Source organism: Lepidochelys kempii, chromosome 24 (genome assembly GCF_965140265.1).
Source record: "Lepidochelys kempii isolate rLepKem1 chromosome 24, rLepKem1.hap2, whole genome shotgun sequence".
NCBI classification, from domain to species: Eukaryota; Metazoa; Chordata; order Testudines; family Cheloniidae; genus Lepidochelys; species Lepidochelys kempii.
In genome coordinates this window covers 15134041-15160572 of record NC_133279.1, presented here as the reverse complement: position 1 = coordinate 15160572, position 26532 = coordinate 15134041, and the positions used below count along the sequence as shown (strand labels likewise).

The following is a 26532-nucleotide window of genomic DNA, read 5'->3' as shown; positions in this document are numbered from 1 at the left end:
TACAGCTCCTAGCACAGTGGGGTTGTGGTGCTCTCAGGCGTGATGACAGTACAAATAATCACAACAACAGTGACATAATGGTCCTGCAGTGATCTCCTTCTGATGGGGCAGCTCCATCTCTGGAGTTCTCTGTATGATCCTCGGTGAACCTCTTCAGGGATGACTATTCCTTTCGATCCATCCAGGACACCACCTCGTCCTTCCACGAGCGTCTTCTGCCACCGACAGCCCCTTCTGGACGTGGAGATTCAAAACAACAAAGCTCTCGAGCCGTTGTACACAAGTTGTCAACATCACAGCTCCAGATATACAAAGTAAACCCCCCGAAATCAAACGGTGATAATCTCGCAAGCTGCCGTTTTCTTACTTTGTCTGTCGGTAAGTTTGGACTTTTGTCGGTGGGAATCATTTTTCGTCAGTCTGTGTGTAGCATCACCAACCCTCCAGGATTGCCCTGGAGCCTCCAGGAACAAAAGAGTAACCTTTAATGAAAGAGTATGTCGCGTGATGAAACTCCAGGAATACGTCCAACCAAAACTGGCAACCCCATTGCGTCTGTATGGTGAAATCGACATCTACCGATAAAAAGCTAATCCTCCCAAGCCTATATATATACATAGTGTAGCAACAGTGGCGAGTAAAATTGCCAAGGACACTGTTCCTTCATGGAAATCTTCCTTCCAAAGGATGCTTGTCCTTGGCCAGCTGGGCACCTGGTTCAAACACCCTGCATGGGAGATCTCGGTTTTAGATCCGGCTATGCTGCCCCATTGGGTATAATCTAACGCAACGATTCCTCGAACGCTTCTTATGCCACGGCAGGTCTGTCTGATTCTTTCAGGTCCCTTTTCATGGGCGTTGCTTTATTCACTCAAACAACACTGGCAAAGTAGAACATAACACGCAGGCTACAGTGGCTCTTCACTCAGCTCTACAGCCAATCAATCAATCAATCAATCAATCAATCAATCAATCAATCAATCACCTACCCACCTTCCTGCATCCCCCCCAACCACCCCTGGCTCTGTCCTTCCTAGAAAACACCTGATGCATCTCAGCTGGGTCTAATCAATTGCACGCGGCGCTGGCTGGCCCCGGGACCTGTGGCTCCTAAAGGACCAGGCTCTACACCGGGCCCACGTTTTGTGAAGTTTTGCCCGTCTTTATGGAGCCCACCAGTGGCGTCGTGAGTCCCCCCGGCAGCGTGGCAGGGTTGGCCTTTGAGCATCGATGAGCCGCGCCGGGAGCTGCCTGGGCGCGGATTGCTCACTGGCCTTTCGCCGCCGATCCCTGGGGCGAATCCAGCCCCTGCTGAGAGCCCCCCCGTAACTCGCTGGCCGAGGCCTCAGCCCCAGATCCCAGCCAGACACATCTGCCCCGGGGAAAGGGCTGATGGTTGTGGACGCAGAGCTCCCTATTCCCAGCCCCGTCCCAGACAGGAAAGGCCCCGTGCCCCATTTCCTGCCCCCCTGAGCCAGCCAGTCCCCGCCCTGGGGCCAAATTGGAGCTGGTGCCCCCTAGAGGGAAAAGCCCCTGTGCCCCATTCCCCACAAGCCATGCCCTGGAGCTGGATGGGAGCTGAGGAACATTGGCTTGGGGGCTGTTTTGGGGGGGGGCTGGGGGCTCTATTTTAGTGTGTGTGTATCTATTGGGGCTCTGGAGGGTGTGGGGGGGCTCTATGTGTGTGGAGGGGGGAGCTCCTCCTGCCTCTCTTCCTCCCCCCACCCCAGATTCTGGCCCCAGCCCCCTTGACTCCCAGATCCCACCCCAACTCCCTTTTCCTTCCTCCCCCCGTCCCCGCTGCTCCTCCCATCAGTACAGAAGCCCTGCCCCACATCTGGCCCCGAACTCCCCTACAAAGGGAGCCATTGTGCTGGGTGCCTGCTCTGTCACTTCCTCATCGTGCCCATCTGGCTCTGGAGAGCCGGCCATCGAGGCTGGCAGACGCTGGTACCCATCCCAGGGACATAAACCCTTCCCAGGTCTCGGCTGGACCCCGGAGATCGGATGCTTGGAGACACCCTGTGGATTCCGGGTAGGTGTCTCCAGGAGACAAGGGGGCTTCGGGGCAGCATTAGAGGCTGGTGACAGGAGAACCGGGGGGTGGCCACACTTATGCTTCTGGGCATGGGTGGGAGCTCGGCTGGCAGGGTCAGGAACCAATGCAGCACAATTAAGGATCTTAAAGGGAGGGGCTAATGCTTCTCTTTTATGAGACTGATGGATAGTTGCTGCATTGGGTTCTATTCCCTGCTCTGGGAGGGGAGTTGGGTCTAGTGGTTAGAGCTGGGGGAGGGCTGGGAGCCAGGAGTCCTGGGTTCTGTTAGCCTCAGTTTCCCTTTCAGTGTAACAGCAGTGACTTCTCAGCCAGGAACTCTGGAGTTTCACCCCACCTGCCTTTAACCAAGAGATGCCAGGTTCTGGCCCCATGTTACCCCAAAGCCCTGGCTTCTCTCCCGAGCAAATCAGACTCGCGGATCTTAGACGACAGACTCAGGAACAGGGAGGAAGGATGGGCCAGTGGTCAGGGCTCCAGCCTAGTACTTCGGTGACCCCCTGTTCAGTTCCTAGTGCTGCCCCCAGACTCCCCACTGGAAGTTAGGCACCTGGTTGCCCTGTGCCTCAATTCCCCAGGTGCCGTGGCCCAAAGGTGACTGCATCTTAGTGCTGGGTGAGCCATCCCTTTGCAGTGTTATGTGCGGCTGTTCCCCAGCTGCCCCAACCCAGAGGTGGCTGCATCTCAGTGCCAGGCAAGGGGTCACTTTGATTCTAACAACTCCGTTGGGTGCTGACTCTGCCTTAGTTAAGGTTGCACCAGAATCTGCATTTTAAACAGTGTGGGCTGTGCGTTAGCTCTGGGGCTGCAAAGACTTGTGAGTTTGAGTTGAGGGCTGTGTGGTTGGTTTGTTATTGTAGGGTCTCTCCTGAGCACTGGGGCTGTGCAATCGGGTTTGTTATTGTAGGGTCTCCATGCACAGGGTTGGTGCGGTTTGGTTTGTTGTTGTAGGGTCTCTCCTGAGCGCTGGGGCTGTGCAATCCGGTTTGTTATTGTAGGGTCTCCATGCACAGGGTTGGTGCAGTTTGGTTTGTTATTGTAGGGTCTCTCCTGAGAGCAGAACCTGGTTTGTTATTGTCGAATGGTTCCCTGGTGCTTTAGTAACAGGGAGAGCCAGGGCTCCTGGCACAGGTATGTCTGAGACCCCTGTGAGGACAGGACAACGGGACGCGTCAGAGCGCGTCCCCTTAACACATCACAGAGAATCACAACACGACACCAGGCTGGGTACCTGCCTGACCTGGAGGGGACAGATCGCATCCAGCAGGGGGCAGTGCTCAGACACACCCAGCTCTGCTGGTGCCCCTCACTCCTGAACCGCAGCCCCTGCTAGCCCAACCCTGGGCTCCACCCTGCCCCCCAGCTCTGCCGGTGCCCCTCGCTCCCGACCCGCAGCCCCCTTGCCCCGGCCATGTGACACCAGCAGATTGCACAGCCCAGCCCCAGACAAACAGCTTTGTTATTGGAGGGGCACCGCGTGGCGCTGCCAGGCTGTGCCATTCGGGGGCTGCCACCACCTGCTGTGACGAGCCGCATGGAGCCGGGTGCTCGAGAACCAACCCTCGAGGGGCAAAGGGAATTGGGGCCCCAGAGAGAAATGTGCTCTGCCCGCTGCTCCTAACACGAGACCCTGCTCCCCTCCCTGAGCCGGGGACAGAACCCAGGAGTCCTGGCTCCCAGTCCCCTTCCCCCCCACTCTAACCACTAGACCCCGCTTGCCTTCCAGAGCCGGGGACAGAACCCAGGAGTCCTGGCGCCCAGGCCCTCCTGCTCTAACCACGAGATCCCGCTCCTCTCCCAGAGCTGGGGATAGAACCCAGGAGTCCTGGGTCCGAGCCCCCTCTGCTGTAACCACTAGACCCCGCTCCTCTCCCAGAGACGGGGATAGGACCCAGGAGTCCTGGAGCCCAGCCCCCCCGCTCTAACCACTAGACCCCGCTCCCCTCCCAGTGCTACGGCTGTGATTTTTCCAAAGTTACCTGCCATGCAGTCTGGGCCTTTACCTACCAGTGGGAGCCAGGACTCCTGGGTCCAGTCCCAGGCTCCAGGAGGGGAGTGGAGGGCTAGAGAGACAGATGCCGCAGTGGAGGGGTAGACAGAGGAATGATTCACATGTATCATTGTCTCCCCTGAGCAGGGGGGTCTCCTCACACTCACCGTCCTGGCTGTATCGGCCCCTGCCAGCAGGGGGCACTGCCAAGGCCTTGAGAGCCAGGCCCCCGAATCCTTTCCCCCACCCCTGAGCGAGCAGCCCCGAAGCTGTGGGGCAGGAGCACAGCTGCTGCTGGGAGGGGGGATCGTTCACACCCCACCCCCGGTGCAGAGCAGCTGGGAGAACACGTGAGGGGCTGGGGAACCCCGGAGACAGACACACGCCGGAGGCAGGGATCTGAGACACACGTACACACACTGCGCAGAGAGGCTGTTGATTGAAAGCAGCATCCCAGGGCGAGTGCCCACAACGGCTCCCCCAGATTCACCCCTGGCCTTGATGCAGCACCCCGGGCTGGGGGTGAAGTTGCCCCATGCACCTGTGAGGCCGAGCTGGCTTTGAACCAGGAACCTGCCTGTGGAACGCACGAACACCTACTAACGAAGCAGCAGCCAGGCTGTGATCCACTAGAAATGGTGCTAAAGGGACTCGCTCCATTAGCTGGCAGCAGTAGCAGGGTTGTTATCCTCTAGGTGGCGTAAAGGAGTCGCTCCATTAGCTGGCAGCAGCAGTAGGCTTTTATCCTCAGTGTGGGCCAGGTCACCAGAGGGGGCTTGGACTTGCACTGAGCTGATGTGTTGCATTTTAACGGCCCTGCCCTGTCTCGTGTCAGTACATCCCCCACCCCGAGGGGGACCCAGGCACTCAGTCCATCAGCAGCTCCCTCGGCCTGGGGGAGGTCGGCAGTTTGACGGATCCGCCGATGCCTGTCGGTGTCACCATCCGGGGTCATAGCCCAGCTGCCACAGATACCAGGGTCATCCCTCTATCCCTCCATATACATGCCCTCCCTCCCTCCATATGCACATACATACCCTCCCTCCCTCCCTCCACCCATATACACATACACACCCTCCATTCATCCCTCCCTCCCTCCCTCCCGCCATCCATCCCCTCCTTTGCTTCCCTATCCATCCATCCATCCATCCCTCTATCCATCCAGCTACATGCCCTCCCTCCCTCCATCTCCTCCTTTGCTTCCCCATTCATTCATTCATCCATCCATCCATCCATCCACACATGCCATCCCTTCATCCATCCATCCCTCCCTCCATCCCCTCCTTTGCTTCCCCATCCATCCATCCATCCATCCATCCATCCATCCATATACACGCCCTCCCTCCATCCCCTCCTTTGCTTCCCCATCCCTCCCTACCTCCTTTTATTTTCCCATCCATCCATCCTATCTCTCTATCTGTCTAATCTCCTCCCACTTGGGCCTGGAGTGGGATTACCCGGCTATTCGCCTGGCCCTAGGGGCTGTCAGGTTTCCTGTGGAAGCTGGCCCAGGGCTGGGTCCATCAGGCTGGCTCTGAGCCGGAGCTGGGAACTGGCCCTGGCAATGCCCGTCACATGGGCACAGGCAGACAGAGTTTGTTCCTTAGCTGAAGTCAGCTGCGCTGGCTGCCATCTGCTCTGTGGAGCGAAGCGTCATCATCCTTATAATTATTAGGGGCTGTATCCTGCGGGCCCTGGCTCCCCGTGGCACCAGTTCAGTCAGGCAGAGCCCAGGGGGTGTAACTGAGAGCAGAATCAGCCTCGATGACTCAGAGATCAGGAGCGATTTTTGCAAAGAGCCTTGAAAATTCAATCCACCCACGCGGGAGATGCAGCAGCCTCTGGGGCTGGGCAGCTGGGGAGCAGCCGCATAGGCAGGGGGATGACTCGCCCAGTGCGGAGATGCAGCCATTTCTGGGGTGGGGCTGGGGCAGCGGGGGAACATCTGCACAGCAACACTGTGCGGGGATGGCTTGCCCGGCGCTGAGATGCAGGACAGCTGGGGAACAGCCACACATAACACTGCATGGGGCAGGCCTCTCCCAGTGCTGGTTTGCAGCCACCTCTGGGGTGGGGCAGCTGGGGAACAGCCACACATAACACTGCATGGGGCAGGCCTCCCCCACAGCTGGGTTGCAGCCACCTCTGGGCTGGGGCAGCTGGGGAACAGCCGCACAGTGACGCCACATGGGGTTCTCACTGCCAGGCAAGCTGAACCCGTGCAGCATTGCTGTGCGGCTGTTTCCCAGATTTACCCCTCCCCAGAAGTGGCTGCATCTCAGCACCGGGCAAACCCTCCCTGTCCTTACATTTCCAAGTGTTTGCGCTTTTTGCGAAGAGAAATGCTGTGAATTAGAGCCCAGGGCTGGCGCGGGTCCCATCAGCTGGAGAGATTCTGGGTGTGCCCAGCGTGTGCCCAGTGTGGGGGCATTACACAGGGCTCCTTTGTGCCCAGCTGTGTCTCCCCTGGGCGGGGAGGGAGGGAGCTGGGGAAGCGTAGGGGGGGAAATGTGTTGGCAGCACACAACAGGCATGCCAGGAATTCCTGCCCCTGGAATGAATCCACGGGGTGAGGGTGTCACGTGACCCTGGCCAGGGAAATTCGGGTCCTCAGTACAAACTGCCATGGGCTTGTATCTGCCAGGGATCGAACCCAGGAGTCCTGGCTCCCAGCCCCCCTGCTCTAGGGTGACCAGATGAAATGGACAAAATGTCAGGACACATGGGGGAGGCAAAAACAAAAAACAAACAAAAAAACCACCGGAGCGGCCAAAGCAGCACTATCGGGACAAATGGCATCTCAACTGTGCATCAGTCGGGATGTGGGACAAAGAACTAAAAATCGGGACAGTCCCGATTTTATCGGGATGTCTGGTCACCCTACTCTGCTCTAACCACTAGAGCCCACTCCCCTCCCAGGGGCAGGGATAGAACCCAGAAGTCCTGGCTCCCAGCGCCACCCTCCATTCACGCATGAGACTCCTCTTCTCCCAGAGCTGGGAGAGAACCCAGGAGTCCTGAGGTCTCTGATCTCCTCTCAGGGGAAGATGCATGAATAAACTCAGAGCCGAACTATCCTTCCTCCGGCCCAGTGTGACCCGAGGGCTAGACCCGCTTGGGCCCTGTGGGACCACCTCCCCACAGCCCCGGGAGGCAGAGAGCTGTGCCGGGAGTAGCAGCCAGCACGTGAAGCCAGCTCCCCCTCCCCTCCCTCCCGGTGGCAGGTCCCCCCCACGCACACGCTGAGCCGGAGGAATTTGTGTGTGGGCTCCGCTCACTCGCAGAAACGCAGAGCGACCGGCACCCCGGCTCGCCGGCTGCAGGAGGGGACGCCAGGCCAGCGCCTGGCCCAGGATGGGACACTGCCCCGCTGAGAGCCAGCGGTGGGATCCATGAGGGGGAGGCTGGTGCCACATCGTGGGAGCTCTCTGCACTGGTATCCCCTGCTGCCCCAGCTCAGTCACCAGCTAGCCTGGGGTTCCCCTTTTCCCTGCCACCCCGGATCAATCCCTGGGCCTGCTAGCCCCGTGTCCTCCTTCCCCATTGCCAGGGATCAGATTTGGAGCCTCCCTAAGTTGGTATCCCCCCCGGGCCTGGTAGCCCAGTGTCCCCCTTCCCCACTGCCAGGAATCAGATCTGAGGTCCCCCTAACCTGGTATCCCCCACTTCCTGCTGACTCAGATTAGAGCGTTTCTCTAGAAAGGCCAGTCCCAGCTGTGCAGAGGGGGGCGTTGTTCCGGCCGCTGCCTCGGACCTGGGACTCTCTGATCACTCCGGGGTCCATCTGTGGCTCTGACCCCACCGGTCCCTTCGGTTACAGGTGCCGGGATTTTGCCAACTTCATGTTGGAGTCGCCGAGGGGTTAGACAGCCTGGAGGACACTGAAAGGTATGAGAATGCGGAGCGTCGCCGTGTGCCAGAGTGGGCTCGGGTGGCTTAGAGCAGGCAGGGCTGGGAGCCAGGATGCCTGGGTTCTATCCCCAGCTTTGGCAAGGGAGTGGGGTCTAGTGGTTAAAGCAGGGGGGCTGGGAACCAGGACTCCTGGGTTCTGTCCCTGGCTTTGGGAGGGGAGTGGTGTCTAGTGGTTAGAGCAGGGGGGCTGGGAGTCCAGATTCTGGGTGATTAATGAGCCTCGTAGCTCTGCTGACATTTTCCCTCAGGAGGCACAAAGGCCTTTGTCTCTCATGTGGGGAGAAGTCGCCTGTTTATCTCCCTGGGACCTGTGTGGGCAAGCGGGGTGGGGTTGTCCTAGTCACTACTGATCAAAAGAACCAGGAGTCCTGGTGCCTACCCCCATCCCTGCTCTAACCACTAGACCCCGCTCCCCTCCTGGAGCCGGAACCCAGGCGTCCTGACCCCCCTCCCCCCGCACGGTCTTCTGATAAGCTCTCTCAGTATGTGTAACCCAAGCTGGTGCCAATCACCAGCCATGGATGGCAGCCGTGCCCACGACCGGGAGGCCGAGCCCCACGTTGCCTGGCTACCCCCTGGCCTAGGCCTGCTGCCCCTGGCTTTTCTCCCCAGCTGAGTGTGGGCAGCAGGGGTGTGTGTGTCACGGCTTGGATGGGAGACCCTCGCCTCCCAGGGGACAGGACTGGTGGGAGGAGTGTTGGGAGGGCACAGAGCCCGGCGAGGGCTTGTGGGGAGCTAGAGCTGGGGCTGGTCTGGGGCTTGGGGGGGTCAGAGGTTGAGGACTGGAGGGGTTCAGGGAATTTAGGGGGGCAGATGGAGGGCCAGTGGATTTGGGGGGGCAGAGGGCAGGATTTGGAGATGGGGCCACAGGGGGCATGAGGGGTTGAGGCGATTCAGGGGGAAAAAAGCGGGGTAGCTCATGGTTTCAGGGGAAATGGGGGTCAGGATTTTTTGGGGGGTGAGCAGCTAGAGGTGTTGGGGGCCAGATCAGGAGAGCTGTTCTGGGGAGGATCAGGAATGAATGGGGTGGGGCGGAGCCGTGGGGGAAGGATCAGGAGGGCGGAGGCCTCCCCCGAAGGGTTACGGGGCCGCCCTACATCAGGACGGGGCTGGCTCCACGGCCCGTGGGGCTCACACCAGGGCTGGGCCATGGCAACCGGGCTGGGCCATGGCAACCAGCCTGTGCCAGGGAGCTGGGGGTTGGAGAGCGGCGGAAGCATGGAAATGGGGCCTGATGCGGGCAAGGGGCTGGAGCCATCTTTCCCGGCAGCCATCTTGCCTCTGACCTGCAAAGGCCTGGGTAGAGTTTGCCCCATAGGCCTCTCATTAAGGTTGCCAACTTTCTAATCACATAAAACCAAACACCCCTGCCCCGCCCCTTCTCTGAGGCCCCGCCCCCTGCTCCGCCCCTTCTAAGAGGCCCCACCCCCCACTCACTCCATCCCCCCTCCTGCTGTCGCGAGCTCTCCCCCACCCTCTCTGGGCTGGGGCAGGGGGTTGGGATGCGGGGTGGTGAGGGCTCAGGCTTGGGGTGCGGGCTCCGGGGTGGGGCCAGAAATGGGGGGTTCAGGGTGCAGGAGGGAGCTTCAGGCTGGGGCAGGGAGTTGGGGTGCAGGAGGGGGCTCCGGGCTGGGGCAGGGGGTTGGGGTGTGGAGGGGGGTGCAGAGTGCAGGCTCTGGGAGCTCAGGGCTGGGGCAGGGGTGCGGGGCTAAGGCAGGCTCCAGGCCTGAGTGGGGTTGGCCTCTCCGCACAGGTCTCTCATCCCCTTCTCCCCATGTCGTGGGGCTACTCAAGGCCTAGGCCTGAGTTGGGTTGGCCCCACAGACCTCTCTACCCCGTCCCCTAGCATCTGGTTGCTACTCAGAGACTAGGGTTGGCTCCATAGACCCCTTTCCTCCTTCCCCCCCATGCCATGGGGCTACTCAAGGCCTAGGCCTGAGTTGGGTGGGCCCCACAGACCTCTCTACCCCGTCCCCTAGGATCTGGTTGCTACTCAGAGATTAGGGTTGGCTCCATAGACCCCTTTCCTCCTTCCCCCCCATGCCATGGGGCTACTCAAGGTCTAAGCCTAGGGAGCCCTGGGTAGAGTCGGCCCTAGCCACCCCTTCTGGGCCCCGTGTCATGGTGACCATTCAAGGCCTGGGCCCTCAAGGCCCACCAGGGTCGGGGGGCCCAACCCATGGCCGTTGTGTCTGTCAGGGCTGCTCCATTGCTAGCTCCCCACGGTGCCCCCCGCCCCACAGCTCTGCTGGCCCGTCGGAGTCACCTCCTTGGACCCGGCCAGCCTGGGAATTGTGCTGGCTCATAAGGGAGCGTCTGTGTCCTCGGGGGGGGACTGTCTTTGAGGTTAAGGTGGGACAGGCTGGGAGCCAGGACTCCTGGGTTCTCCCTCCAGGTCTGAGAAGGGAGTGGGGGCTAAGGCGGGACGGGCTGGGAGCCAGGACTCCTGGGTTCTCCCTCCAGGTCTGAGAAGGGAGTGGGGGCTAAGGCGGGACGGGCTGGGAGCCAGGACTCCTGGGTTCTCCCTCCAGGTCTGAGAAGGGAGTGGGGGCTAAGGCGGGACGGGCTGGGAGCCAGGACTCCTGGGTTCTCCCTCCAGGTCTGAGAAGGGAGTGGGGGCTAAGGCGGGACGGGCTGGGAGCCAGGACTCCTGGGTTCTCCCTCCAGGTCTGAGAAGGGAGTCGGGGCTAAGGCGGGATGGCTGGGAGCCAGGACTCCTGGGTTCTCCCTCCAGGTCTGAGAAGGGAGTGGGGGCTAAGGCGGGACGGGCTGGGAGCCAGGACTCGTGGGTTCTCCCTCCAGGTCTGAGACGGGAGTGGGGGCTAAGGCGGGACGGGCTGGGAGCCAGGACTCCTGGGTTCTCCCTCCAGGTCTGAGACGGGAGTGGGGGCTAAGGCGGGACGGGCTGGGAGCCAGGACACCTGGGTTCTCCCTCCAGGTCTGAGAAGGGAGTGGGGGCTAAGGCGGGACGGGCTGGGAGCCAGGACTCCTGGGTTCTCCCTCCAGGTCTGAGACGGGAGTGGGGGCTAAGGCGGGACGGGCTGGGAGCCAGGACTCCTGGGTTCTCCCTCCAGGTCTGAGACGGGAGTGGGGGCTAAGGCGGGACGGGCTGGGAGCCAGGACTCCTGGGTTCTCCCTCCAGGTCTGAGACGGGAGTGGGGGCTAAGGCGGGACGGGCTGGGAGCCAGGACTCCTGGGTTCTCTCCCTGGCTCTGCTACTAGTGGGCTGTGTGTGAATGTGGCGAGGCCCCACTGCCATCTTGTGGCCATTGTGAGAACAGCAGCGACTGCTCGGTTCCCATGTTTCCTTGGGTGGGGTTGAGGTTGCGTTTCTCTCCCCCCACACTCCCCCCCCCCACCCCCTCCACGCCCTGGGCCAGGGATCTCCCTGCCGTGCTGGAGTCACAGCAACATCTCCCTGGGCCTAGTGTTAAATCTCCTGAGTGTCAGGGAATGATCCCAGGAGTCCTGGCTCCCAACACCCCCCCCCCCCACTCTAACCACTAGACCCCACTTCCTTCCCCTTGTTGGGAAGTGATTCCCCAACCTCAGAGACTCCCTCCCCCGCTCCTGCATTGGGGGAACTGTCCCCTGAGATCCACCCTGAAAGTGTCTCTCCAGTTAATCTAATCCTTACTTCTGTAGGGGAAGGGTCTGATTGCAGAGGGTGGGGCACGGGAGTGGAAGCCAGGACTCCTGGGTTCTGTCCCCAGCATGACCCTTAGGGGGCATCACAGCGGTTGCTGCTTGCAATGAATGACCTCTAGTTTTGGTGCCCGTGTGCCCTGGTCTCTCCCCAAGAAACTCGCCGGCTGTTTGTTTGAAGGCCCCAGCACCTCCTGCTGGCAGGGATGGATCTGCTCTGTCGGGGTGCATGCTGCCCCCTGCTGGATGGGATCAGACCTACCGTGTGCACACAGTGGGCTCTCCTGGGTCGGGTCCCATTTGCCCTGGGGGTGAGATGGGGAAACACCAACCACACCTCATCTAAACCCCTCTTCTCTCTCCCCAGTTGACCCAACGCCGCTGCCCCCGGAGAAGATGAAGGCTGCTGGCATTCTGCTCACCTTCGGGATCCTATTTGGAGGTACCGAGGGGACCCCAAGGGAGCAATCCACAGCCCCATTTCCTGTCTTTTACAGCCCTGTCTCCAGAGAGTGGGTTTGAACCTGGGGCTCTCGGGAGCGAACAGCCAGAGCTGTTGCTCACTGAGCCAAAGGGGAGTAGGTGGCGTGTACACCTCAGTGCATGAACTGTCCACTCGCCCTGTGTCATCACACAGACTTAGCCAAGCGGCGGGATGGTGCATCTGATTGGTTTTCCAGCCCCGCCAATCAGCTCACCGTCGGCGGTTCAAATTTTCCTGGCGCGTGAGCTGACTTTGTTGGACCTTGGTCTAGCTCTGTTGTACCCCTGGACTGAGGGCTGGGTGGTCCCAGGAGAACAAGCTACCCAGTCCCTGCTGGGGCGGTGTCCTCCAAGGTGGGGGGCTGCGGGTGTGTGTTTTGGGGAGCTCTCCACATTGTGGGGAAAAAGAGGGATGCTCTCCATGAGATATTCCCTCCCCTACCCCAGCAGCCAGGCTCCCACAATGAGAGCTTGGGGAGTAGGATCCAGGTTCGAACTGGACACTGAAAGCGGGTGGTTGAGTCAGCAGGGAAACTGAGGCATGGGAGGAGTTCCAAGGTCAGGTGCGTGTTCATTCAGGTCTAACATTCGCAGCATGGGAAAAGCCCTGAACTAGCTCCACCGGAACTAGCTCTGGCGGAAGAGAGTTCCCAAAGGCCTCGGGTTCAGGCTGTGCTCACAGGATAGCTCGGGGGGATAGCTCAGTGGTTTTAGCGTTGGCCTGCTAAACTCAGGGTTGTGAGCTCAATCCTTGAGGGGGCCATTTAGGGATCTGGGGCAAAAATTGGGGATTGGTCCTGCTTTGAGCAGGGGGTTGGACTAGATGACCTCCTGAGGTCCCTTCCAATCCTGCTATTCTATGATTCTATGATCGGGGACCCTGCTGGGGGGAACATACAGGCAGCCCTGCTTGGTGTCCTCGCTGGAGCAGGATCCGTTGGGGCGACTCAAAGAGGAGGCCGTGAGGGTCAGAACTGTAATTTTATGTCAGTTGAATTGTACCTGTTGCTGGGGTGGCGTTTAGATATGGTGCCACCCAGGTGTCTGAGAAATAACTAGAGAGAGATGAAAGCAGGGATGGCTGGATGGTGGGTTGGATGAATGGATGATTGGATGGGTGGGTAGGGGGATGGATGGATAGAAGGTAGGTTGGTTGAGTGGATGATTAAATGAACAAATGGTTGGTTCAGATGGTTGGGTGGGTAGGTGGATGGATAAATGGTGGATTGTTTGGATGGATGGACAGAAGGACGGATGGATGGATGGTTAAATGGTTGGATGGATGGACCGTTGGCTGGCTGGATGGGTAGATGGATAAATGGTTCATTGGATGGATGTGTGGATAAATGTTTTTGTGGGAGGGAGGGAGGGATGGTTAGAGTGGGATGAATGGATGGATGGATAGGTGGAGAGATGGATAGAGAGGGATGGATGGATGGATAGCTGGAGAGAGGGATGGATGGATAGAGAGGGATGGAGAGATGGATGGATGGAAATGGATGGATGGATAGGTGGAGAGAGGGATGGATGGAAACGGATGGAGGGATGGATGGATAGAGAGGGATGGAGAGATGGATGGATGGAAATGGATGGATGGATAGGTGGAGAGAGGGATGGATGGAAACGGATGGAGGGATGGATGGATAGAGAGGGATAGAGAGATGGATGGATGGATGGATAGAGAGCGATGGAAAGATGGATGGATGGAAATGGATGGATGGATAGGTGGAGAGAGGGATGGATGGATAGGTGGAGGGAGGGAGGAATAGATGGATGGATAGGTGGAGAGAGGGATGAATGGAAACAGATGGAGGGATGGATGGGTAGAGTGGGATGGACAGACGGGTAACAAACCAGGGCCCAGCGGGGTTTGGCAGCTGGGCAGAGAAGAGGGCAGTGGGAAAATCGACAGGAAGGAGACTGGACCATGGCAGGAGAGGTTGGGGGCAAAGGGGACGGGCGTGTGGGTTCCTGGCCCCACTGCCCAGTGCCTGTTGCTCCCATCTGCCCGCCAGGCACCCTGGGTGGGCCGTGGAGCGCGTGGATGCCCCAGACCATTGTGGCCTTCGAGGGCACATGTGTGGCCATCCCGTGCCGCTTTGACTACCCGGACGAGCTGCGCCCCTCGGCCGTGCACGGCATCTGGTACTTCAACAGTCCCTACCCCCGGAACTACCCGCCCGTGGTGTACAAGTCACGCACCAGCATCGTTCACGAGAGCTTCCAGGGCCGCACCCGCCTGCTGGGTGACCTCCAGGCCCGCAACTGCACCCTGCAGCTCGGCCGCCTCAGCCCCGAGCTGGCGGGGAAGTACTTCTTCCGCGGGGACCTGGGCGGCTACAACCAGTACACCTACTCGGAGCACAGCAACCTGGAGATCATCAGTGAGTGGGGGCGCTGGGGCCAGGCCCCTTGGACGGCTAAATCGGGGAATGAGACACAGGGCCTTTCCCCTCTAGGGGGCGCCGGCTGCCATCCAGCTTCAGGGCATGGGACTGGCTGGCTCGGGGGGCGATGTGGGGGGTGGAAATGGGGCACGGGGCCCTTGACCCTCTAGGGGCTCAATTAATAGTGATGAGAGAGCCCCCCCCCGCAGTGAATCTTGCACCCTGTGCCATGGAGCTCAGCACCCCCCTACTGTTGCATCAGGGCGCATTTGGGTCTCTTCTCGTCTCTGGAAGGGGAGTGGGGTCTAGTGGTTAGAGCCGGGGAGGTGGGGACTTGGAGCAGGACTCCTGGATTCTCTCTATGGCTCTGGGAGGGGAGTGCGGTCTTGTGGTTAGAGCCGGGGAGGTGGGGACTGGGAGCAGGACTCCTGGGTTCTCTCTATGGCTCTGGGAGGGGACTGGGGTCCAGTGGGTTGGAGCCCGAGTCTTTGGCTTTACCCAGCCTCTTCCCTCGCCAGACAAACCCACCATTGTGCCGCCGGCTGCGGTGGTGGTGGGGACGGAGGCGGAGCTGCGGTGCGTGGTGCCGGATAACTGCCCCACCATGAAGCCCGTGGTGAGCTGGCTACACCACGAGGTGCTGGAGGAGCAGGCTGTCTTCGGCCAGCTGGAGGAGGAGAGCGGCACCTGGAGCCAGGTGTCCCTGCTCAAGTTCCGGCCCTCGCGGGAGAACGACGGGCACGAGCTGGGCTGCCAGGTCACCTACCCCAACACCACCTTCCTCTTCGAGGCCTTCGCCACCCTGGACGTCAAGTGTGAGTCCCCAGAACTGCCCCCCGGCCAGCCTGCTGGGTTCTAGCCCTGGTGCCAGCAGGGGAGTGGGGGCTAGTGCTTAGAGCAGGAGGAGTTAACCTGCGGGTTAACCCTGCTGCCACCCAGTGGCAGGGAGTCCCATGGGTTAACCCCACTAATACCTGGTAGCGTGGCCTTAACACCCAGTGGCAGGGAGTCCCGCAAGTTATCCCCGCTGACCTCCAGTGGCAGGGAGTCCCATGGGTTAACCCCACTAATACCTGGTAGCGTGGCCTTAACACCCAGTGGCAGGGAGTCCCGCAAGTTATCCCCGCTGACCTCCAGTGGCAGGGAGTCCCCCAGGCTAAGGACACTCTGCCTCCCCCACCGCAGACGTGCCCCGGATCCTGCAGGTGAACTCGTCCCTGGAGATCACGGAGGGCTCGCACGTGGTGCTGGCGTGCGTGGTGGACAGCAACCCCCTGGCCTTGCTGGCGTGGTTCAAGGAGGAGGCCGTGCTGCGGGAGGAGCCATCCACCAACCTGACGCTGGAGCTGGACAACGTCACTCACGCGCACGACGGGATCTACACCTGTGTGGCCGAGAACGTGTATGGGCGGGTGAACCGCTCCCTGGCCCTCACCATCATGTGTGAGTGCCTGGAGGGGAGGGAAGTGGGGTCTAGTGGTCTGAGCGGAGCGGGGGAAGGGCTGGGAGCCTGGGCTCCTGGGTTTTATCCTGGCTCTGGGAGGGGAAGGGGGATTGAGATCTAGTGGTTAGAGTGGGGATGGTGCGGGGGCTGCTCCTGGGTTCTATTCCCCAGCGGTGGGAGAAGTGGGTCCTAGTGGTTAGAGCGGGGGTGGGGGGTTGGGAGCCAGGACTCCTGGTTTTCCATCCTAGCTCTGGGAGGGGAGTGGGGCACTTTGCTTATAGTTCTGGCTCTGTGGGTCAGTGAACGCGTGCCCTCCCTTCGCAGACGCCCCGCGGAAGCCGTCGGTGAACTCCTCGGTGGTGGCAGTGGAGGGGGAGCCGGTGACTATCCTGTGCACCACCGAGAGCAACCCGGAGCCCATCATCACTATCTTCAAGGAGAAGCAGATCGTGGCCACGGTGGTCTACGAGAGCGAGCTGCTGCTGGAGATCCCCGCCGTGACCCACGAGGACGACGGGGAGTACTGGTGTGTGGCGGAGAACCAGTACGGCCAGCGCGGCTCCGCCTTCAACCTCACCGTGGAGTGTGAGTCACCCATGCCCGGTGGCAGAGGGTGTCAGGGCTTTCCCCCCTCTATCCTACCCCCCCCCCCAGAGGTGGCTGTCCCTGAGCACCAGACGAGCTGCCCCTGGGCAGCGTTATGTGTGACTGTTCCCCAGCTTCCCCACCCCAGATGAGGCTGCATCTCAGCCAGCTATGGCGCAGGCCATCCTTGCGCAGTGTTATATGTGGCTGTTCCCCAGCTGCCCTGCCCCAGAGCTGGCTGCATTTCAGCGCCAACCTAGCTGTTTCCGTGCAATGTTATGTGCTGCTGTTCCCCAGATATCCCGCCCCAGACGAGGCTGCATCTCAGGTAGCTCTCGTGCAGGCCATCCCCATGCAGTGTTGTGTGGCCGTTCCCAAGGTGCCCCTCCCCACAGCTGGCTGCATCTCAGTGCCGGGCAAGCTGTCCCCATGTAGCGTCGCTGTGCGGCTGTTCCCCAGTTGCCCCACCCCAGATGAGGCTGCATCTCAGGCAGCTCTGGGCCAGGCCATCCTTCTGCAGCGTTATGTGTGGCTGTTCCCCAGCCGCCCCACCCCAGAGCTGGCTGCATCTCGTCGATGCTGATGCTGTGTCTCTCCTCCGCAGTCGCTCCCATAATCCTCGTGGAGTCGAAGTGCACGGCGGCCCGGGACACGGTGCAGTGTGTCTGCGCTGTGCTGGCCAATCCGGAGCCCGTGATCTCCTTCGAGCTGCCCACCCGGAACGTGACGGTCAACGAGACTGACCAGGAGTTCGTCTATTCCCAGAAGACGGGCTACACGGTCACCAGCATCCTGACGCTGCGTGGGGAGCCGGACTCGCAGCTCTTCATTGTCTGCTCCGCCCGCAACCTGTACGGCACCAAGAACCAGCAGCTCCAGTTCCACCACTCCAGTGAGTGTCCGCCTGTACAGCGCCCCCTGCTGGGAGTGGCCGGGGCTGGGGTAGCCAGGAACTCCCCCCACGGCCAGTGCTCCTGCCCCACTCCCCACAGTGCCCCCTGATGGGAGTAGCCAGGGCTGGGGTAGCCGCGAGCTCCCTCCATGGCCAGCACTCCCCTGCCCCCCACTCCCCACAGCGCCCCCCGCTGGGCAAGGCCGGGACTAACCCCAGCCTGCATGCTGCTTTCAGACAATCTGATGTGGGCGAAGGTGGGGCCGGTGGGTGCCGTGGTGGCCTTTGCGATTCTCATCGCCGCCGTGTGTTACGTGAGTCAGACACGGAAAAAGTAAGTCCGGAGCCCCCCGGGGCTCAGCTGCACTAACAAATGGGAGCGGGGGGACGCTGGGGCCCGAATCCAGGCCGGAGCCAGACGGGATCGCAGACCGTCCTCTTGCCATAGAATCATAGAATCATAGAATCATAGAATATCAGGATTGGAAGGGACCCCTGGTGGTCATCTAGTCCAACCCCCTGCTCAAAGCAGGACCAATTCCCAGTTAAATCATCCCAGCCAGGGCTTTGTCAAGCCTGACCTTAAAAACCTCTAAGGAAGGAGATTCTACCACCTCCCTAGGTAACGCATTCCAGTGTTTCACCACCCTCTTAGTGAAAAAGTTTTTTCCTAATATCCAATCTAAACCTCCCCCACTGCAACTTGAGACCATTACTCCTCGTTCTGTCATCTGCTACCATTGAGAACAGTCTAGAGCCATCCTCTTTGGAACCCCCTTTCAGGTAGTTGAAAGCAGCTATCAAATCCCCCCTCATTCTTCTCTTCTGCAGACTTAACAATCCCAGCTCCCTCAGCCTCTCCTCATAACTCATGTGTTCCAGAGCCCTAATAATTTTTGTTGCCCTTCGCTGGACTCTCTCCAATTTATCCACATCCTTCTTGAAGTGTGGGGCCCAAAACTGGACACAGTACTCCAGATGAGGCCTCACCAGTGTCGAATAGAGGGGAACGATCACGTCCCTCGATCTGCTCGCTATGCCCCTACTTATACATCCCAAAATGCCATTGGCCTTCTTGGCAACAAGGGCACACTGCTGACTCATATCCAGCTTCTCGTCCACTGTCACCCCCAGGTCCCTTTCCGCAGAACTGCTGCCTAGCCATTCGGTCCCTAGTCTGTAGCTGTGCATTGGGTTCTTCCGTCCTAAGTGCAGGACCATGCACTTATCCTTATTGAACCTCATCAGATTTCTTTTGGCCCAATCCTCCAATTTGTCTAGGTCCTTCTGTATCCTATCCCTCCCCTCCAGCGTATCTCCACTCCTCCCAGTTTAGTATCATCCGCAAATTTGCTGAGAGTGCAATCCACACCATCCTCCAGATCATTTATGAAGATATTGAACAAAACCGGCCCCAGGACCGACCCTTGGGGTACTCCACTTGACACCGGCTGCCAAGTAGACATGGAGCCATTGATCACTACCCGTTGAGCCCGACAATCTAGCCAGCTTTCTACCCACCTTGTAGTGCATTCATGCAGCCCATACTTCCTTAACTTGCTGACAAGAATACTGTGGGAGACCGTGTCAAAAGCTTTGCTAAAGTCAAGAAACAATACATCCACTGCTTTCCCTTCATCCACAGAACCAGTAATCTCATCATAAAAGGCGATTAGATTAGTCAGGCATGACCTTCCCTTGGTGAATCCATGCTGGCTGTTTCTGATCACTTTCCTCTCATGCAAGTGCTTCAGGATTGATTCTTTGAGGACCTGCTCCATGATTTTTCCAGGGACTGAAGTGAGGCTGACTGGCCTGTAGTTCCCAGGATCCTCCTTCTTCCCTTTTTTAAAGATTGGCACTACATTAGCGGCAGAACTGCTCTTAAAGGGAGAGCAGCTGTTCTGGGCGTCAGTCGATTGAAATCCTTCCTGGACCAACCCTCGGCCTAACTGCCATCACCAGGTGGACCTTCCGATCCAGTTGGGTTTTCAAACGAGGGGCGCTCTGACCGGGGCGGGCGGCGAACGGCCTTGCACCGAAATAAGTGTCGTTCCCCGCAATCGTTTTAAACGCGTCTCCGTCGTTGATTTTCGACGGAAAGGGCGACTTTGGCAGGGGAAGGCCACCATTTTTTGTCTCTCCAAATAAAGGCAGAATAACAATTAACACACATGACGGCTCTTCGCTTAAAACTAAGGAGCATTTTTGTAGGAGAAGGATACACATTTGTATCCAGATCAGTAATCGACAATCGCTGGTTAAATGGCATTTCTCGCGAACAGCATAATTCACGAAGCACCAATGTTAATCCGTGTTCGGTAATTAGCAGTCACCTATTGATCAGTCTGGGGCATTAGCCACGAATTGATCCTAATCAAAGATGGTTGGTGGGTAATTAATGATTGATAATTCATTAGCAACTATCAGTCACTGATACCTCAGGAGCAAACTGCTACCTTTGGATTATTAAGATCATTATTAAATTATGTCATTAATGCAGATGCAGTTATGTCATGCAGATTGTTAATTGAGTAATGAGATACGCGGGAGCTCTGGGGGGTCGCCCAGCGACAGGGCATGGCCCCTCGCTGTGTTGGTCGCCCAGTGACAGAGAATCCCCCCTCCCACTGTGGGGGTCGCCCAGCGACAGAGAATCCCCCCTCCCACTGTGGGGGTCGCCCAGTGACAGAGAATTCCCCCCCCACTGTGGGGGTTGCCCAGTCACAGAAAATCTCCCCCCCCACACACACACTGTGGGGGTCGCCCAGCGACAGAGAATCCCCCCTCCCACTGTGGGGGTCGCCCAGCGACAGAGAATCCCCCCCCCCGTGGGGGTCGCCCAGTGACAGAGAATCCCCCCTCCCACTGTGGGGGTCGCCCAGCGACAGAGAATCCCCCCTCCCACTGTGGGGGTCGCCCAGTCACAGAGAATCCCCCCTCCCACTGTGGGGGTCGCCTAGTCACAGAAAATCTCCCCCCCACACACACACTGTGGGGGTCACCCAGTGACAGAGAATCCCCCCTCCCACTGTGGGGGTCACCCAGTGACAGAGAATCCCCCCCCCGCCCCACTGTGGGGGTCGCCCAGTGACAGAGAATCCCCCCTCCCACTGTGGGGGTCACCCAGTTACAGAGAATCCCCCCTCCCACTGTGGGGGTCGCCCAGTGACAGAGAATTCCCCCCCCACTGTGGGGGTTGCCCAGTCACAGAAAATCTCCCCCCCACACACACACTGTGGGGGTCGCCCAGCGACAGAGAATCCCCCCTCCCACTGTGGGGGTCGCCCAGTCACAGAGAATCCCCCCTCCCACTGTGGGGGTCGCCCAGTCACAGAAAATCTCCCCCCCACACACACACTGTGGGGGTCACCCAGTGACAGAGAATCCCCCCTCCCACTGTGGGGGTCACCCAGTGACAGAGAATCCCCCCCCCGCCCCACTGTGGGGGTCGCCCAGTGACAGAGAATCCCCCCTCCCACTGTGGGGGTCACCCAGTTACAGAGAATCTCCCCTCCCACTGTGGGGGTCACCCAGTGACAGAGAATTCCCCCTCCCACTGTGGGGGTCACCCAGTGACAGAGAATCCCCCCCCCCGCCCCACTGTGGGGGTCGCCCAGTGACAGAGGTGTCTGTGTCGTCTCTCTCTCCCCAGGAAAAACGTGAACGAAAACTCCAGCTTCGTACAGCTGGAGCACCCGCCCGTGGCGTACAGCGGCGAGTACCGGCCCCCGGGGGCCCTGGACAAATCTGAGGTGGGACGATGGGATTGGCATGGCAGGGAGAACATGGAGGTGGACAGAGTGCTGTGTGTGTGGGTAGGGAGGGGGGCCTGGGGGGCATTAATGGATGGATGGAGGGGTGTCTATAGGGGTGGATAGGTGGAGGGATGTGTATGCGGATGAATGGGTGGATGGAGGGGTGTGTATAGGGGTGGATGGATGGAGGGAGGGGTGTGGAGAGATTTTGGTGGGGATGAATGGGTGATGGAGGGAGGGAGGGAGGGAGTGTGTATAGGGGTGGATAAGTGGAGAGGTGTGGATGGGGATGGAGGGAGGGAGGGTTGTGTATAGGGGTGGATGGAGGGAGGGAGGGGGGTGTATGGGCTGGCTGGCTGGAGGGTGTGGATGGGGATGGATGGATGGGTGGAGGGAATGTGGATAAGGGAAGAGGTGTGGATGGGGATGGAGGGAGGGAGGGGTGTGTATGGGGTGGATGGATGGAGGGAGGGGTGTATATAGGAGTGGATGCAGGGGGTGTGTGGATGGGGGTGGGTGGATGGAGGGAGGGGTGTATATAGGAGTGGATGCAGGGGGTGTGTGTATGGGGGTGGGTGGATGGATGGATGGATATGGGGTGGAGGGATGATGGAGGGGTGTGTATGGGGTGGATGGATGGAGGAAGGGGTGTATATAGGGGTGGATGAGTGGAGTGGGGTGGATGGGGATGTATAGTTTAGATAAAGTTGATCCCTCTATGTTGTCAGTCACTACTTAGTTTCCATAACCGGAGAGGAAACCTAGCCCAGACTGGCTGGCTCAGGGGGGTGGGGAATGGGACACGGGGGCCTTTCCCCTCTCGGGGAACTAGATCAGTTCCTGGATGACGGGTCCATCAATGGCTATTAGCCAGGATGGGCAGGGATGGTGTCCCTGGCCTCTGTTTGCCAGAAGCTGGGAATGGGCTGGATCACTGGATGGTGACCTGTTCTGTTCACTCCCTCTGGGGCGCCTGGCACTGGCCACGGCCGGACGACCGGACACTGGGCTAGATGGACCTTTGGTCTGACCCAGCCTGGCCATTCTTATGTTCCTATGATCCAGCCCCAGGCTGGTGCATGGGGGTGGGGGAAGGGATTCTTCCATCCCTTTGCGTCCCAGACCCAGTCCGTAAAGCTGCAGCTTTGGAGGTGCTCCCCAGAGGCATCCTCCATATGGGGCAGCAACAAGGGGTCGTCCCCCCAGGTACACAGTGACTGCTCTTCCTTCTCCGCTAGTCTAAGGAGATCTGCTCCCTGGAGAGCCACTGACCCCCGGGTAAGTCTGGATTCCCCAGTCTGTGTCACCCCCCACCAGTGTGCGTCACACCTCGGCTCGGACACGGGGACCTCCTCTGCACCCCACAGTCATGCAGCGGAGTGGCTGGGCAGGGAATGGGACACAGGACCTTTCCCCTAGGGGGCGCTGGCTCTGATGTGGCCAGAGAGTCGGGGACTGTTGGGCTCATGGTGGTGGGGAATAGGGCACGGGGCCTTTTCCCTCCAGGGGGCACTGGTTCTGGTTTCTATCCTGTTGCTTGGGTGGCTCTCACAGGTCAGCTGTGGGGCAGGGCATGGGGGTCTTCCTGGAATACTGGCAGCCCCTTGTCCTGGCAGCAAGGTCCCTTGCAGCGTTGTGGTGTTTTCCTTTCCCCCTCTGCTTGTTTCGTGGTCTCGTCTCTTTGTGGCGTAAAATCTTAACAGACAGCCCCCCACCCCCACATGGGACAGTCCTCGCACCCCTGGCACCCCCTGCCCAGGAGAGCTCTGATTAGGAATGCATCCTTTGGAAAGGATCCTGCAGCTATTAGTTCCCCAGGTTAATACCAATAAAGTCCCACGGGCTAATCCCAGTAAGATCAAGTGGCAGTGAGTTTTCTAGGTAAACTATGGTATTATTGGACCAGCTAACCCCAATGGTATCCTCCTGAAGCAAATCCAATATGTTGAGCCCCTAGTATCCAGTGGCAGGGAGTCCCAATGGTTAACCCCACTAAAACCCAGTGGCAGGGTGTCCTGTGAGTTAATCCTATAATATCCAGTGGCAGGGAGCCCCAATTGTTAATTCCATAATACCCAGTAGGTAGGACTCCTGTGGGTTAATATCCAGTGTCAGGGAGTCCCACAGCTAATCCTATCATATCCAGGCTCTGGGAGTCTCACAGATAAGCCTATAATTTTCACCAGCAGGGCGTCCCACAGGTTTATCCTATAATATACATTGGCAAGGAATCCCACAGGTTAACCCTGTAATATCCAGTGGCAAGGAGTCCCGCAGGCTAACACTGTACTCTCCAGTGTCAGGGAGTCCCACAGGTGAACATGCCAATCGTACCCAGACTGATGCTGCTCTGCTTCCCCCGTAGTATGAGCGGCGCCTGGCCTCCGACAAACACCTCCTGAACAAGCCCGAGGGCTCCCTGGACCTGAACGTGGACTATGCCAACATCGACTTCACCAAACTGGCCACCAAGGACAGCTACACCCTGACGGAGGAGCTGGCGGAGTATGCGGAGATCCGCGTCAAGTGAGCGCCCCCCGCCTCCCCCCAGTGACACGCCTTCTGCCATGGAAACCTTGCCCGCCGGAAACAGGACCTGTCTGTGCCCCCAAATCACCAGGCATGCCGCCGTCCCAGAAACCCCGCCTACCGGGATCAACCCCCTGCAGAGTGCAGGTCCTGCCACGCCCACTAATGGCAGGACACGCCCCCTGCCATGGAAACCCCACCCACTGCCATCAGGACCTCGGACTGAACGCAGCTGGGACTGGGACTGTCTCTCGCTGTGTGTCTGCACAGTGCCTGGCACAATGCGGCTCCAATCTCAGCTGGGGCAGGGACTATCTCTTGCTGTGTGTCTGGCCAGCGCCTCATACCCTGATGGGGGCCCCTTCTTTGACAGCCCTATGGCTGGTTATGTGGGTCTGGCCCTGCACTGGGACCCAGGAGACCTGGGGTTTCAATCCCACCTGTGCTACAGACTTTGTGCTACCTTGAGGTATGTCCTAACCTCTCTGCGTGCCTCAGTTTCCCCACAATCTCTTAATTTCCCCTGTGCACAATGTGGCTCATAATTCCCTCCCACCCCAGGGCTTTTGTGAGGCTAAATTTGGAACCGTTTGGGAGGCTCAACCAAAGCCCTGTTGAATCATTAATTACCCCGTTGAGCTATCTCTCTAGGAGCCATGCAAGTACCTGCCTAGATAGCCCAGGTGGACCCTGTACAAAACGGGCCTGGCTCCTCCCTAAACCCATCCAGTCCTTGTTCTAATTCCCCCAATCTGTCTTTCCACGTGCGGAAGGAACAACTTGGTTTTTCTTCTGCATAAAGATTTGTCTGTGGTATAAATCTGCTGAGACCAGCACAGCCATCCCCAGCCAGGAAGGGGAAGACACTATACTGGGATAAAGCCCTGTCCTATAGGGCTAACTGCCTCCACAGCTGTACTGGTATAGACAGGGCTTGTGCTGGTGGTCTACCTAGATCAGTAGAAAATCACACGTCTAATTGACATAGTTATTCCGGGGGGAAATCTCTGGGTGGCTCAGATGTAAATCAGGAGTCCAAAAAAACCCCGCAGCTGTAATCTTTGTTTCCCACTGGGATAAACAGGTGCTCACGTTCTGGGTCCGATCCCCTGGAATTCTATGATCCATCGGCACCAGCCATCCTGGGGGGAAATTTAAAACAAATCGTCATTTATTTTTGGTGTCATTTTTTTTAACCGATATTTGCCTGATGATAGACAACGAAATAAATAAAAAGCCCAGACTAACAACGTCGAAACTCTCTAACCAGCGCTTAATTCTGCCCAGAAACCTCCCCCTAACCTTGTTAACCCTTCCAGGCACCCGGATCGAGGCTCTATTTATTGATAAGCTGGATGTGACGTGATTAGATGCCAAATCAAACACAGCGCTTGAGGCACTGGTATAATAATAGCAAGGCCACTTCACAGAGCTCTGGCAGGTAAAGGAACCATGCAAATGGCGTTGCCATGAGGGCAGGGTGGAAAGGATCCAGGGACCTCGCGAGGCACCCAGCCGCCCGCACTGATGCAGAACCAAGTAGCCCCAGACCATCCCTGTCAGGCGTTTCTCGAACCTGGTCTTAAAACCCTCCACTGATGCGGATCCCACAACCTCCCTTGGAAGCAGAGTCCAGAGCTGAACGCCCCCGGAGAGTTAGGAAGTTTTTCCTAATACCTGACCTCAATCTCCCCTGCCCAGAACATGGTCTGAAGACTGTTCTCAGGTCTGCCCTCAGCCTCCTCTTCTCTAAACAGGCCCAGTTATTTTACTCTTTTCTCAATGGTCAAGTTTTTTCTAAACCTCTGATCCTTTCTGCTGCTCTCCCCAGGAGCAGCGGAAGCTGTCTAAAAGTGGGGGGCCACCAGTGCCTGAACCATGGCCCCGCCCCATCCCCCTGAGGCCCCTCCCCTTCTCCCCGCCACCACCCTGCCCCTTCCCCCGGGGCCCTGCTCCCACCCCACCTGTTCCCCTCAAGACCCCCGCCCTCGCTCCCCTCTCCCCCCACTCATTGCTGACCCTTACGGCCGGTAGAAAGTGATGGGGCCATGGCCCCGTGGCGCCCCCCCGTTCTGGAACTCCTGGCTCTCCCCCGGACTCTCCATTCGGGCCACCCCTTTCTGAACGGACAGCACCCCAAACCAAACATGGTTCTCCAGCTTCGGCCTCCCCAGAGCAGGCCAATTCCCGCCCGTGTTGTACGTCCGACACTCCTGTTTCTACCGCCCAGAACGACGTCAATTTGGAAATAAAAAAGCTGAAATGGAAACAAAAAGTTTCCATTGACCCCAAAAAGAAATCCCCCCCCACCCCCGCAATTTTCTCTTTGCAGGAAATTTTGCCATTTTCTTCTGATTCAGAGCCCTTCTTCTGTTTGAAAACACAGAATCGCTCCCCCGCCACCAAAGCCAAAATGTAAATTCTAATCGGCTTTCATTTCCACCCCTCTCACTTGGCTTTCTGCTCCCAGCGCTGGGAAAAGAGCCGCGGCCTAACCCAGAACACCGCCTCCGTCGATTTACACTAAGTCGTGTGGACAATTCCCGTTCTTGGCTTCTATGTAAATAGGGAAGACTATAAAAAATAATTGAAGCCGGGATTAGCGCAGTAACTTTGTAGTATCGTGTGTGCGCGTGTGTACGTGTGTTACAGGACACAATTGTGCCTCTGGCTTAGGCAGCCCTGCTCCCAGGTAGAATTAGGCTAGCGAACATATCAGGAGAGCTGGATTAATTCCACGACTATGTCCGTTTCGTTGTGTATCGTCGTTCCGTGAGGTGCCAACTGTTTAATGACTTTAACCCAGCAGACTTTGTATTCCGAAGGAAATAAAATGTATTTTACAAATCCA

At 58.6% G+C, this 26532-nt stretch overlaps 1 protein-coding gene across 4 annotated transcripts; it reads left to right on the top strand.

The window, feature by feature from the left end:
- The first annotated feature begins 1902 nt into the window (after positions 1-1902).
- Positions 1903-26532, top strand: LOC140902664 (myelin-associated glycoprotein-like). Of its 4 annotated transcripts, none has more exons than XM_073322995.1 (11): positions 1903-2035; positions 11971-12045; positions 14102-14470; positions 14992-15288; positions 15659-15916; positions 16242-16502; positions 17107-17394; positions 17632-17728; positions 21050-21149; positions 22391-22430; positions 23518-23604. In XM_073322995.1, the coding sequence occupies exons 1-10, from the start codon at positions 2008-2010 to the stop codon at positions 22421-22423; spliced, it is 1806 nt and encodes a 601-aa protein (XP_073179096.1). In that variant the 5' UTR covers positions 1903-2007; the 3' UTR covers positions 22424-22430; positions 23518-23604. The 4 variants fall into 4 exon arrangements, with proteins under 4 accessions (XP_073179096.1, XP_073179092.1, XP_073179093.1 ...); XM_073322992.1 differs by lacking the exon at positions 22391-22430 and adding an exon at positions 7867-7934 and having other exon boundaries at positions 1931-2035; positions 23518-26532; XM_073322993.1 differs by lacking the exons at positions 1903-2035; positions 22391-22430 and adding exons at positions 7336-7482; positions 7867-7934 and having other exon boundaries at positions 23518-26532.